The following is a 13,140-nucleotide window of genomic DNA, read 5'->3' on the forward strand; positions in this document are numbered from 1 at the left end:
CGCTGATTGGCCAGTGCCCTGAGACGGGTCGCACGGCGGTGAGACGAGGAACCGCGAAGTTGCTGCCCTGAGGGCTTTGCCAAGATGGCGGCCGCGGGGCCGCCGCTGACATGGTGAGCGCGTCTCCCTCTCTTTGAGCGGCCTGAGGCACGGGCGACGGACGCGGCTCCGCGCTGCCCCGCCGGGAGCAGAACGCAGAACGGGCGGAGCTCCCGGGGGGAGCGGGGCGGGCTCGGTTCCCGCCCCGCCGGACGCCGCCCCGAGGGCGCGTGCGCCACTTCCCGTCGCTCCCGCCGTGGGAGCGGGAGGAGCGCGGGCGGTGCCGGGGCACCACCAGGGTAACGCCGGGCTGTGAGTCCGGCTGGGCTCGGCGTGAGGGGCGTTGAGGTCCCGTGAATCCACGGCGGGGGTTCTGGGCACGGACCTTGTTCGTGGTTCTAACACGAAAAGCTCTGCAAATATGTAATTCGACTTTTTAACCCTTGAGAGGCGAGGTTTGTTGGAATTAGTTTGTGAAGTAAAACGTAAATAAAATCTTTGCTCGTACCTTTCACAGTAGTTAGGGAGGTTGGGCTTGTATAAACCCTGTTCACTTGAACGGCTGTGTTAGAAAAAATAAAAAAGCAACATAGAAGATCAGATTAGCATGAAAAACAACAAATCTTTCTGAAAGGTAAAGCTGGTGTATTTTTCTCAAAAATTCCAGCGATTTCAACCCAATGTTTGTTTTTGATTAATGAACCTGTGAATATGTGAAACTTCCATCAGAATTTCTCTCACCATACCTAAAATTGATGTCTTGTATTAATGAAATTCTCTTGTCTGTACAGAATATATATTTTACTATCAAAGAACGTAAGGCATTAATACAAACATAATTTCCATAAAGAGGAAATCTGGAACAAATGTGTAGGTGGCTTTTTTTTTTTCATATAAAATAATCTTTGTTTTTGTTTCTCAGGAGCAGGTGTGGCCTTTAATTTTTGTTTTGCAATAGATTTATTGTAAATTTTTATTTTATTAGGGATATTCCACCAAAAAATGGCCAAGAAGTATTTTTCTCCCATGAACTTTATGAAAAATATTCCTTGTCTCTGAGCCTCTCTGAACTCTGGCACTTATCAAACAGGTATATTATTTTACCATTTTCTGCTCTTTGTTATCATGCTATGGGTACATCCCCATACTGTTTTGGGGAAAGCTGCATGTTCCTGGCACTCAAGGATTTGTTACAGCTGTTGGCCTGTGCTTTGTCTGTCGTGAAACCTCAGAAAGCAGGAGGAGTCTGGATTGAGTGCTTTGCTCTGGGAAATGAAGCTGTGTGAACACAGGTGGTACAGGTAGTGTTGTTTTTGCACTTTTGGTGTCATTTTCATATTTTCTTAGATTGAGGAAGTAGAATAACATTATTTCACATAGTGAGAAGTGTGGCTCATGCTTCTCAGCATTTGGAGGATTGTATTTAGACTCCTGGTTTAAGAAGTTATTAAGCTGACAAGGGAGGTGAACATGACACCTGGTGCATGAACCTTCACTCTGGGGGGAATGTGGATGGGAAACCGCATAAGTGGGGAGTTCAGCATATGGGGAAATAGTTTGTTCAGAAGGGGAATTACTGTGTTTTTATGAACCGACAGTGAGAGTGTGCATTTGAGGGGGCTGCCTGTTACATCACATGGCTTCATCTCACATCTTCAGCTACAGAACACTGTTCTGGTTCATACCTATTGGAGCAACTTTCCTTGAATTGTCAAGATAAGAGCACAGCCTCACAGCTTGTTACTGGCACATCTGACACTGCTGTGGGATTCTTCCTTAGAAAAGTTTCTGGAGTGGACACTCAGGAGTGGGGATTGTGGCCAGCTGTGTGTGGTTTGAGTGGGTTCACAGCCAGAAGAAGCCAGAGAGGTTGCACCTGGTAAAAATCAGAAATTAATGGAGCTGGCTTGTATGACCAGAGTCAAGAAGTTGAAGCAAGTGTGGAAGTAAAAGCTGGAGGAAATTTGCTAATTTTGGGGAGTTTCTCATAGATCCTTACAGAAGTGTATGTTCTCTTGGTGCAGAAGCAGTGAAAGCGGGTTGCTGATAAAATGAAGGGGGAAAATTTAAGCCATCAGTGCAAATAAAGTATAATGCTGTAAATATGGACAGAAAAGCTCTGTCAGATTATTTTGGTTTGCACCCCAATGAAGACTGTGACAGCAGTGCATAGTGAAATGATCTTGATGTGCTGCCATTTCATTCAGTGCTGAATATGGCCAATTTAAGCTGCTAGAATGTCTTGATGTTCTTACACTGGCATATCTGAGTCAGCATCTTGTTGCTGCTACAGCTTAATTAAATTTGCCAGTTTGTGCCACAAGGATGGACACATTCTCATATTTAGAGAGACAGCTGTGAAGTGTTATTAAGAACTGTGGATGTGATACTGCTGGGTTTGAATGACACTTGAGATGTTTTCTACTGCTGAAATAGTATCTTAAAAATATGCTTTTTCCAAGATCAGCAGTTAATGTTCATTTTGTTAGCCTTAAATATTTTCTCTCTTAAGTAAAATTATTTTAAATAGACCAGGGCTAGGCTGTTTGGACTTCGTTTACTAGAGCCTTTTTAAGAATGAGCTTTATGTTACTTCTTTATTGTTGTCAGAACAGCCGTGCCCCTTGTCCTAGTCTACTATTATTTTTAGTGACTGATTCCAGCATTGTTTAGAGTAGAAAATTAAATACTTAATTTGTGTACACTGTAAGAATTTCTTCATTGAAATCTGGAATTTCTATTGTTACAATGAAGTAATTTAAATTTTCTTCTTCTGCAATTAAGGAAAGGCTTTTTCTAGTTAAATCTTTCTCCTTTACTGTTGGAACTGACTGGCAAGTCTGACCTTTCTGAGTGCAGTTTCTGAACAGTGGCTATCAGTGACTGATGAAATGTGGAGATTCTTTATCCTTTCATTAACAATGTGTGTTTCCAGAACAAAGAATGTGTTTCATATTTAGCTTGTTAACACCATTCTTTAAAAAAAAAAAAAAAAAAAAAAAAAACCAACACCCTACCTTGTTTGTTTGTTTGTTTTTAAACCAATTGCAGACCTGCTGCCGGCACTAAGGGTTAGTCTGATTGTACAGGTGACGTTTTAGAATAAGAACAGTCCACAGATTGGAATTGGAATAACAGTTTTTTTTCAGAGCAGTTCAGGCTTGCCCAGCTGCCTTTATTGTTTCTGACTAATATTAGTATTTACGTGAAAGCTGCAAATTCGTTTCTTTGTTACTTTTCTTTCAGAGAGGCAAAGAAAAATGTGGAGGCATTGGCAAACTCTTCAGAAAACAGACAGGCTTGTAGCATGCAGGCTGCAGAGTCACTTGAGGGGGAGGCTAAAAGCTCAGCTGATGAGCATCCTCTCCCAGATCCCAGACTCCCCTATCCATTTACCTCTTGTTTGACTGAGAAGGAGCAGAAGATGTACTTGTATCTGATGACTAAGTTCTCAAAAATAAGAAACCATTTCCAAGTTAATGAAGCAAGCCAAAGGGAATTTTTCACATATATGGTAAGATATGAATATATTACCATTACAGAGGGAGTCATACATTGTTTTTTTTCTTATGAAGAATAAAGGGAAAGGGAAAAATTTCTTTTGAGTTCAATTTGTCATAATTAATTTGTCATAGAATTCATGGTATTATGAAAGGTAATAAAGGTTTGAAGTATTCAGGATAAAGTTTTTAATAGAAATTGAAAGTGTATTTGGTAATTTCATTGAAATTGGGGTTTTGTGGCTTTTTTGGTTTGTTGTGGTTTTTTTAAGTGATCTGAACAGCTGAGGATAAGTGTAGGTCTTTCACAACTGACCAAACAGCCCCCCAGTCCCCAAAAAACCCCTTTCTTTCTGAGGAGGACGTTAAAAGGTCCTTACTGTGATTTTAGCATTTCGTAGTGGCATGTAGCAGTCTTAGGTAGTGTTAGGCTGTGGATGCACTTTGATGTGATCTTTGCCAGCTGTGGGAGCTTTGCTCATTAGCAGGGGAGGGTCCTGTGTGTTGCCTTGTTGTGCTCACCAGGGGAAAGGCTGAGCTCACCCCTGCTGCTGAGCCTCAGCAATGTGTTTAGTGATGGGTGGGAGGATCATTTTAGTTGAGTCCTGTAACATGTAATTAATCAGCAAATTGTTTTGAGCCATTGTATTTGGTTTCCCATGCTTCCTTATTAATGCTCCTTTCTTTGTTTTATGCTGTAACAATGGAAATATTGTTTCCAGATACATCAGTAACTACTGTGTTGTTGTTACTTATAATTTCTCCTTAAATCAGAACTCAGATATATTTGTGACTTTACCATGTAAACTTCATCACCCATGTCTTATAACCTCTCTATTTATAAATCACTGTATCAAAGGAAACTTGCTGTTTGTTGGGGATGGTGTGTTGTTGGTTTGGGATTTTTTTTAAGGAAATGGGCCTTGCAATTTTTTTTTTTTCCTTAAGTGAAACTGAACACTTGTCAAATTGAGTAGCAAGTGAAATCTATTCCTTCCCTCATATCATTACCTGTACTGTTTCTCTGGAAATTTTGTTGGTTACATATCTAGTATAGAGAATTCTGTTTTGTCTTAAAAATAGATTTTTCCTTCCCCTAGCAAATGAAAGAAGTAGTAAACAATGAAATTGCAGAATTTATGAAATTTGCCCAAAACGCTGCAAAGAGCTGCGCCCAAGATTATGATGCCATCTCTGAAGATGCCCTGCGTTACACTGAGGTAATCTCCAGTGCCATGCTTAATTCCAGCCCGTCTTTAAAAATCATCTTGGGATCATGATCAGGGTAGAACTGCTCAAGGGATGTGATGTTCCCTGCCCTGCTGGTTGCTGTTGGGATGAGATGGGGAAGTGGCCGTTCCCCCTACACTGCACGGTGGGGCTTGACCCATGGGTCACTGGAGCCAAAAAGATGTCATAGAAGAAATCACTGCAAAAATATTTATTCATCAGATAAATAAATAGCTTCTTTATATTTGGGAAAGGAGGAGCTGCATTTTAAGTGTGCATTTCCATTAAGAAGTGGCTCCTAGATATACACTACTGGACAGAATGTTAAGCTTACCTCCACAGGAAAACTTAGTAGCATGTCACAGTAGCACGTTATAAAGTGACTTTAATTGGAAGTTACTCAGGCTTTAATCGTAACCCTCTGCAAGTTCATGCTGTGTTAAATATCCACTTTGATGATTCTAAGATCAAACATGAATGCAACTTCATGCATCATTCTTGGGTTTATAGCATGGTTTTGAAAAAAGTTCATTAAACTTTCTCTTTACTGGGTTAACACAGAGTTTGGGCACATGTGAAGACAAACATCTTGCTTTCTTTTTTTTTTTTTTTTTTTTTTGCCCCCTAAATACTGGGATTGGCTTTGCAATTTTGTATCTTGTTATCTGGTCACAAAATGTGTCTTCAGACTTCAAGTCCTATTTATTGTTAGTAAAATGAACTTAAAAATGAAATAGAGGCCCATATTGTGTTTTAACCAATACTTTCAGAAATAACTTACTCTCGTAGCTAAACAAAATCTAAATATCCTAAAAACCTAATTCATGTATTGTAAAAAATTATGTAGAGTTGACATGACAGTGAGTTCCAACACAAATTGAATCATCCTATGCCTTTACATTTGTGACCTTTGCCTAGGCTTAGTGTATTCTGGGTGGTAACACAAAAAAAATACTACTTCCTCTAAAAGCCAAGATAAATAACTAAAAAGAAAATTACCTGGTTTAGCACATTCCAGACTGTACTAAACTGCACATTTTAATGATTGGCCTGAGTTGTGTGCATACATTGTCAGCCTTGCTTATGAAGGGCTGAGGAGAATCTGGAATATATTGCAGTCCTCATAGCAGTGATTGTGAGAGTAGTATAGATCTGTATTGGTACCTGTAAGTTTTTAAATGCCACTTGATATCGCAGAAGAAACTTTTCAAAATTAAAAAATCCCCCAAAAATCCTCCTTTCTTATGAAAGATAGAGATGCATAAATTATTTTTCTTTTTGTATTAGGAATTGCTACATGCATGTATTGGACATGTGCAGAAGTATCCAGAGTTTTACACCCTGCAGGAGATCATGAGTATCATGGGAGGAAAGTTTCATACACAGCTGACCTTTAGGCTAGAAAAAAGTCTTCTTGCAATGGTAATATCTTATGGACACAGGTTGGGTTTGTGGGGGTTTTTAAGTAGAACTACATCAGAGTTGTGTTAGGCAAGGATTAGGGATTTTTGCAGCTATTACTCAGTTCTTGAGTTAGAGGTTATAATTTATAATTTATTAATTAAAACTGTAATAAAATTATTTTGGTAGTAAGTCTGTTTACCCTTTTCACCAGATGTTTGCCATAAAAAGATTACATTAATAGTATGTTTTCTCATATCAGGTAATTTTATAATGGACCTGTGTATATTTCTAATATTTTTCTTCATAAGAAATGCAGTGTTGGGTGAGCATGATTGCTGTCAAAGCTGTTTTTTGATGCTGCTTGATTTCCCTCAGGGTACAGCAAGACGTGGTAAAACAGATTTCCCTTCCATGCCTGTTCAGCTGCCCACTGATTATAGCACTGTTACATCTATTATAACCCCAGAAAAAAAGGCTCATGTTATGCATAACGTAAGTAACCTTTTTATTGTTATTTTTAAGGCATATTTTTTACAGAAGTGCAATCTGATCCTTTTTATGTGTTGAACAGTTTTTAGACTGCTTTGGACCATTAAATATTGGTATATGGTATTTCTGTTGGTGTTCTACTGCGAAAATCAGGGAGTTTTCATTCTGTAGAACTGAGGTTTTTGACTGTTCATTCCACATAATTTATCAGCTATTTTAAGGAGAATCTTCACATATCAAAAATCAATCTTCATACAGAAGCACTGTAATTTCAGAGACACTTGCGGAAGAAAGGAGCAGAGGTGATGCAGGAGAATGGTATAAGCCTCAAAGATGTTAGTGCTGTAAACAGAGCCCTTCTGATGATGTCTGAGGTGGCAGGAAAAAGAGCATAGCTGGGTTTTTCTTACTTCTCTCATGGTCCTCAATGCTCCTGGGCTCCCATTATCTTTGTAGTCCTTGATGATGTTCTTCAACCTCATGAGCATTCCCAGCCTCTTTCCTTCATGGAAATGTATACTTGTAAAATGTAACAATTTTATTATTTCAATTCTGAGTTTGTATTCTTGATGGGTTTATATTTGTTTTAATTCTTTATATCTAATCAATATTGAAACAGCTGTGCAGTTTTAACCATACTTCAATATTAGATCTCTTTATTGTGCTGTTGCTTAACTTGTAAGAAGATCTCTTTTGTATATTTGTGGGTTAATCTGGTTATGGGGATTTTTTTTTTTTTTTTTTTTTTTGCTTCAGCACACTCCCATATTTCATGATTATCTAAATTCCTATTCAACCTAGTAATTCAAATGTGTCTAACTGAAAATGCAAGTTAAAAAGTTATATTTTCTTGTGCTGCAAAGTGAATGCAGTAGATTCAGCTGAAAACCTTCAGGGATGTTTTTTTCTCCTTCATTTCATATTGAAGCTTGGCACTCTGGTAGTCTGGACTTTATGCGGGGTAGGGGTTGTATATATCCATTTTTGGTTGGGTTTGGAGTTTTTCTTGTAAATTTAAGTTTGTGTATTTCTTAACAGAACAACTTTGGAAGAAATAACTTTTTTTTTCTCTTTAGAATATTAGTTCAGATTCAAATGCAGAAAAACTTGCTTTGAAATATTGTCCTCAAGTTGTTTTAAGTAATCAGTCATTATTTACTTTACTGAATAATCATGGACTGAACTACAAGGAACAGTGGGAAATTCCAGTTTGTGTTAAAATGATCACTGTTGCAGGTATGGGATGTTTTTGTTATTAAAACTTTGGGGAGGGTGGGGGGTGTGGTTTGTCCAAAAAAGCTGGAAAGCTGATCCAGGGTCACTGGATATTGTTTCCTATACCTTTTTCCACCTTTTTACTGAGAATAGTAACAACCTCTGCAGTTACCACCATAAACTGTTGAATTTGGGCATTCAGCTATTTTCCACCTGGGGGGGAAAAAGCCAAATCCAAAAACCAGTTAAAACCAGTTTTGCTTTTCAAAGCTGTAAGTTGTTGTTCTTGAAGGAAAACAACTGCATGAAGCTGTTAAAATTATCAAGTGAACTGTAAAATAAAAAACCAGAGAAATTCTGAAATTTTATGAAAAAGCAAAGATCAAACATTTTCTGAAACTAAAAGGATCTATTTACATCATAGCTTAGTAAGTAAGGAATGAATGTCCATGATGATAATTTTTTCAATTGCAGCAGAAATTGTTTTAATAAAGTGATGAACTCACCTGACTATTTTACTTTCCTTGTCAAGCACTTCTTCATTAATCTGAATATAAATTTCCTCCCTTACCCTTTTTTTCTAAACACAGTATGGTTTATTCAAATGTTTATAATGTTTGTTGTGTTGGAATGTCCTTTTGTGTTTCTTATACAAGTTTCTATAGCAGACTTACAGATAGTAAATAAGCTATCAAATACCTGCAACATTTACAAATTTTCACTTTCCTATGGAAATTAAATGACTTTATAAGTAAAGGAAACTGCCTGACTTCTTTTGTACCAGCATTACAGTTTTTAAACTTAATTTTTGGATCCAAAATTAACACCTAAAGGGCATTCAAGTGGTGGTAGAAATACACAGTGGTTTTGAAGGGTTTCCCTGTGCCTTCCTTTTCCACATTTCCCTGTAACCAGCCCCTTGCTGTAATTTACTTTTGTTCATAAAACAGGGAGACTGTGTTCACCATGTGCCTTGGCTTTCTCTGCTGTGATGGGCAGGGTATATTGCTTTTATTTTTTTATTTTCGGGTGATTCATATAGGTAAGTGTGTTAAGGTGCAAACAGAGGAGTGGGGCAGCAGAGTTAAGCAATTAGAAGAGAAATAAACAGCAGCTATCACTTGGGCAATGAGACTTAAAAAAATAGAATTGACTTTCAAACAAGGAAGAAGAAAAGATCTTTTTGCAAAACAGGATACATTTGATGATGCTGTATAGGAAATGATGAATCCTCAGTTCTTATTTTATAAATTCTCTCCTTAGAACTGCATTTGAAATACGGTCAGCTATTAATGTGGTGTGTATTGCTGCTGCAGGATCATAATAATTCACACCATATCTGGACATACTTTTATCTTCTGTTGTTAATGAATGAAAGGATCATTTTTCATTTCTTCTGGTGTGTATGTGCAGTGGATTTGACTGTAATTGGAAGCTGAAAGATTTATTATTTGAATTACATAAGTCTTTCTTCCTTTCATTTAATATGTGCTCAATCTCTTTTCATTCTTCAAAAGGTAACAAACCAGCTAAAGTGGTTTATGTTGATCCACCTCTACTGAGAAAAGAAATGACAGTACGAGAGAGGAATCAAATGTTCCATGAAGTTCCAATGGATTTCCTAGCAACTAAAACATCTTATGTTCCAATTTCTGATGTATCAATGGACAAACCAACTGAGGACAACATGTTTCAGTGGGATGTATGTAGATTCACATATTATTAAAAATAAGCAAAACCAAAAACCTGTGTTAAAATTCCTAAGTTGCTTTTCCTGTGATAAAGAGAAATTTAGGTTTTCTCTTAATGGTTTTTCTCTTGCTGAGTTAGACCCTGTTAGAAAATGTCAGTCTAGTTCCTTTAAATGCTTCTACATGGGCATCTCAGCTTTAATGTTTACTTAATAAAATGTCTTTTGATCAGTTTGCTTCAGTGGAAAAAGTTTTGTGAACTTTTACTCTTTAGAAAGGCCTTTCAACTCATAGGACCCAAGATATTCAACTGTAAACAAGAAAAATTGTTTTTCAATTACTGTTCCTCTTTCCTAACAGTCAAATATGGATGGTAGAACATTTTTTGTGTTTTCAGTTTGGCAATGTCTTGTTTCTTGGGTTGTTTTATTGTTTTGGTGTTTTTTAATTTTATGACTTTCTCATCCCTGTGGTTAGGTGTGTTCTGACACCTACCAGTGCAGGACAGTTCCTCCTCCAGATGACACAGGGATGGACTTCGATGATGATGTTACAGAGCTTGAAACTTTTGGAGCAGCAACCAAGCTCTCAAGAGCTTGTAAAATGGAAACTACCTTTCCTGCAGCTACTAACACTGCTAAAATTTTATCTCATGGCCTAAAAACGGAGGGGAAGAATTCATCTGCCATAAACAGAGGAGATGAAGAAGAGAAAAACACCCTTTCTGAGCAAGAAGGTTCAGCATGTGCCAGCATGCAGCTTCCATCATTAGATGGCATTCCACGCTTCAGCCCTCAGGAACATTCTCCATGTAAAAGCTTTCAGTCAGTGGAGGTAGGACTGAACAAAGCACTGGATGTCGTTTCTAAGGAAGTATTGGACAATGAAACAAAATTAAATCCTTTGTCTGTTGCAGTGAGTTCTGAGAAAGAGCCTGATGCTGCACAGAAAAAAGAGACTTACACTTCTTTATGTGATAGTGACACGGATGAAGAGCGCTTGGTGATTGATTCAGAATGTGAAACCACTGCTTCTTGTGAACCAGCTGTACCAACTGCTGTTTCTTCTACCTCAGCAGAGACTGCCAGAGCTCCTTGCCCCATCCAGAGTCCTTTAGCAAGCATCACTGACTGCTCAAATACTATGGATCCGGGGAAAAAAGCCTCCAAGAAACCTCCAAGAAAGTTATCCAAAGAATTGGATCCTGTCGGGCAAATTTTGAAAATGCAAACTGAACTTCTCAAGTCCCCTTCCCAAAAAGCTCATGAGCCAGTGATGAGCTGTGATAATTCTAATGCTGTGCCAGCCCAGCTGCCTCAGTCTCCAAAAACATTGGTGACCTCCAGCACAGAAACTGTGCCAGCCCCAGCCTCCAATCCCCCTGGCTCCTCTAGAAATACCTGGACGTGGCTTTTCAAGGGAGTGCCAAAGAGTAAGTGTGGTCATTGTGTAAGGAGGAAGATTGAACCCAACGTGTCAATACTGCATCTCATATCTATTTAGTGATGTGGCTCAAGTTAACAGTACCTTTTCTGTGTGGGAATTACTGTCTTGCACACAGAAGGGAACACTGAGAGCTGTTTGTCCACAGAGGTGAATGTGAAATACTCTTTTACTGTAGAGAAATAAGTTGTTATACCAAGGTTCTTAAGAAGATAAATCATTTGGTAGTGGAATGAGTTATTTTTGCATGAAAATTTAAATATTTGAGTAGTCTAGTCTGCAAAAGTAGTTTCTTGTCAATCAAAAGTACAATTATTTTAATTTTTTTGTAGAATAAAAATTAATCAAATTATGCAATTAAAAATGGGAGGGGGGGGGGAATTAAATTTCTATATCTTAAGTTTTGAGCTTCCTGGTTCAGTTGCTGTTGCTTAACTCCCAGCACTCTGTCCCAGAAGGCAAATGAGGATTCACTACAATCCACCTCTCCAAGTTTTCAGGCCATTAGCTGGCTATTGAATCTATGCTGCACCTGGACCTTAGCCCAGAATTACAAGTCATGAAGATCCTGGGGACCATGGCCCTGGAGGTTTTCCCTCACATGCCCAAGTTGCATCTGAACTCTGTACAGCCGAAGTTAGAAACTCTTTATTGTGTTAGATAAATATGCAGGAAACCAGACAGGTTGTGTCAGGAAAGATCCTCAGATATTTAATTCCAACAAATCTGTGCTTTTTGTTGGGAAAACATGTTTGGTATTTTCTGAGGAGGGGTGTATTTGATCATGTAGGAATTAATTACTTAATCTATAGGTTAACACAGTTAATTCCATTTTAGTTGAAACTGTGTTATCACTTCCTACATTTTTATTGCTTTAACTGAATAATCACTAAGACCATGTCTCCTCCCTGAATTTGAAAGGCTGAGAGGAATGATGCTTTATTTCTCTCTGTGTTAAAAAGATGGAGTATAGAATTCAGATGTTTCATAATAGAATTTTTTTTAATAGAGCTTATGAAACCAATATTGCCAATGTGCTGAAAAGTGACTGTGTAGGAATAGAAAGCATAATTCTGCAATTTGAAAGTTCTATGGCAAGCTGAGAAACCTCTTTGCATGTCTATTTTGCACAAAGCCAGATTTGAGTTATATATTTTACTAACAGAAAATTATTTCCAGTTTCTTGGATAATATCTTCCACACTGTGCATGCACATAAACTCTAAATCTAATGTTAAAAATTAATCTGTTCATAGCGCTACAGCAATTTGTAGGTGTAGTTTTGAGACATATTTCCACATACCTGCAGGACAAAACATTTTCAGTAAACCAATGTGGAGTCTACTGTGTTTATTTGAAACATTTTGTTAAAATGTTTCTAAGGGTTGAAGGGAGGTTTTTTCAAAGCTGCCCTGGGAGATGCAGTAGCACCTCTTGAATGTGCTGGTGTCCAGATTGAGCTCTGTGTGATGTGGAGACTTGTGCTGCCATCCAGACCTGAGACCTGAGTTACTTCAGTGCCTGATAAATGGATGGCAGCTCTCAGGAGCCATTCATTGGAAATACAATTTTTCTCTCCTTTGTGCTGAGTGACTATGGCTTAAAAAGCAGCTTTTGAACTATATTTATACAAGAATGGAGTCTCACATTTGGAGTTCTCTTTTTGTTTGCATGAGAAATCTAATGATGTGGGATTATTTAAAAATATACTCTTAAAGAACGAACATTTCCCAAATATAATTATTTTAACTTTTTTTTAACATATGAATTTTTTGTGCCTAGCAAAGTAGCTTTCACCCCTAAATCATAGGAAACAAAACAGATCCTGGAGTGAAAAAAAAAAAAAACTGAACAAAAAACTCTACTGCAAGGGAACAAAGCTAATCAGCTTCATTGTAAAAAATGTCCAAGCCTGGAATTTTCTTGTTTATTTATTTTCTTTAGCAAAGCTGCCAAGTGAACTTCAGCTGCTTGAGGAAGACCCTTCAGAGTATCAAGCACCTGAGGAAGGCAATGTTGTGTACAAGCTCTTCAGTTTGAATGATCTGTTGTTACTCGTGCGTTGCAGTGTGCAGAAAGTCAAGTCACTGACACAATACCAGAAAAAGAAAAAAGCCCAAAAGGTAAAGA

The 13,140-nt window shown here is 38.0% G+C and overlaps 1 protein-coding gene across 6 annotated transcripts in view; it reads left to right on the forward strand.

Annotated features, from left to right (window-relative positions):
- The first annotated feature begins 26 nt into the window (after positions 1 to 26).
- ICE2 (interactor of little elongation complex ELL subunit 2) overlaps positions 27 to 13,140 on the forward strand; it is a 43,443-nt gene continuing 30,329 nt past the window's right edge. For 4 of the 6 annotated variants that reach the window (XM_053987982.1, XM_053987979.1, XM_053987984.1 and 1 more), the window contains exons 1-10: positions 27 to 113; positions 1,025 to 1,129; positions 3,286 to 3,553; positions 4,640 to 4,759; positions 6,057 to 6,191; positions 6,549 to 6,665; positions 7,739 to 7,898; positions 9,395 to 9,579; positions 10,046 to 11,000; positions 12,955 to 13,133. In XM_053987982.1, coding sequence (XP_053843957.1) covers positions 85 to 113; positions 1,025 to 1,129; positions 3,286 to 3,553; positions 4,640 to 4,759; positions 6,057 to 6,191; positions 6,549 to 6,665; positions 7,739 to 7,898; positions 9,395 to 9,579; positions 10,046 to 11,000; positions 12,955 to 13,133 — 2,253 coding nt within the window. In that variant the 5' untranslated portion in view covers positions 27 to 84. Of the gene's footprint in view, positions 114 to 1,024; positions 1,130 to 3,285; positions 3,554 to 4,639; positions 4,760 to 6,056; positions 6,192 to 6,548; positions 6,666 to 7,738; positions 7,899 to 9,394; positions 9,580 to 10,045; positions 11,001 to 12,954; positions 13,134 to 13,140 lie in introns of those variants that run through there. The other 2 variants (XM_053987980.1, XM_053987981.1) reach the window with 2 other exon arrangements.

This window comes from Vidua macroura, chromosome 12 (assembly GCF_024509145.1).
Source record: "Vidua macroura isolate BioBank_ID:100142 chromosome 12, ASM2450914v1, whole genome shotgun sequence".
NCBI lineage: Eukaryota > Metazoa > Chordata > Aves > Passeriformes > Viduidae > Vidua > Vidua macroura.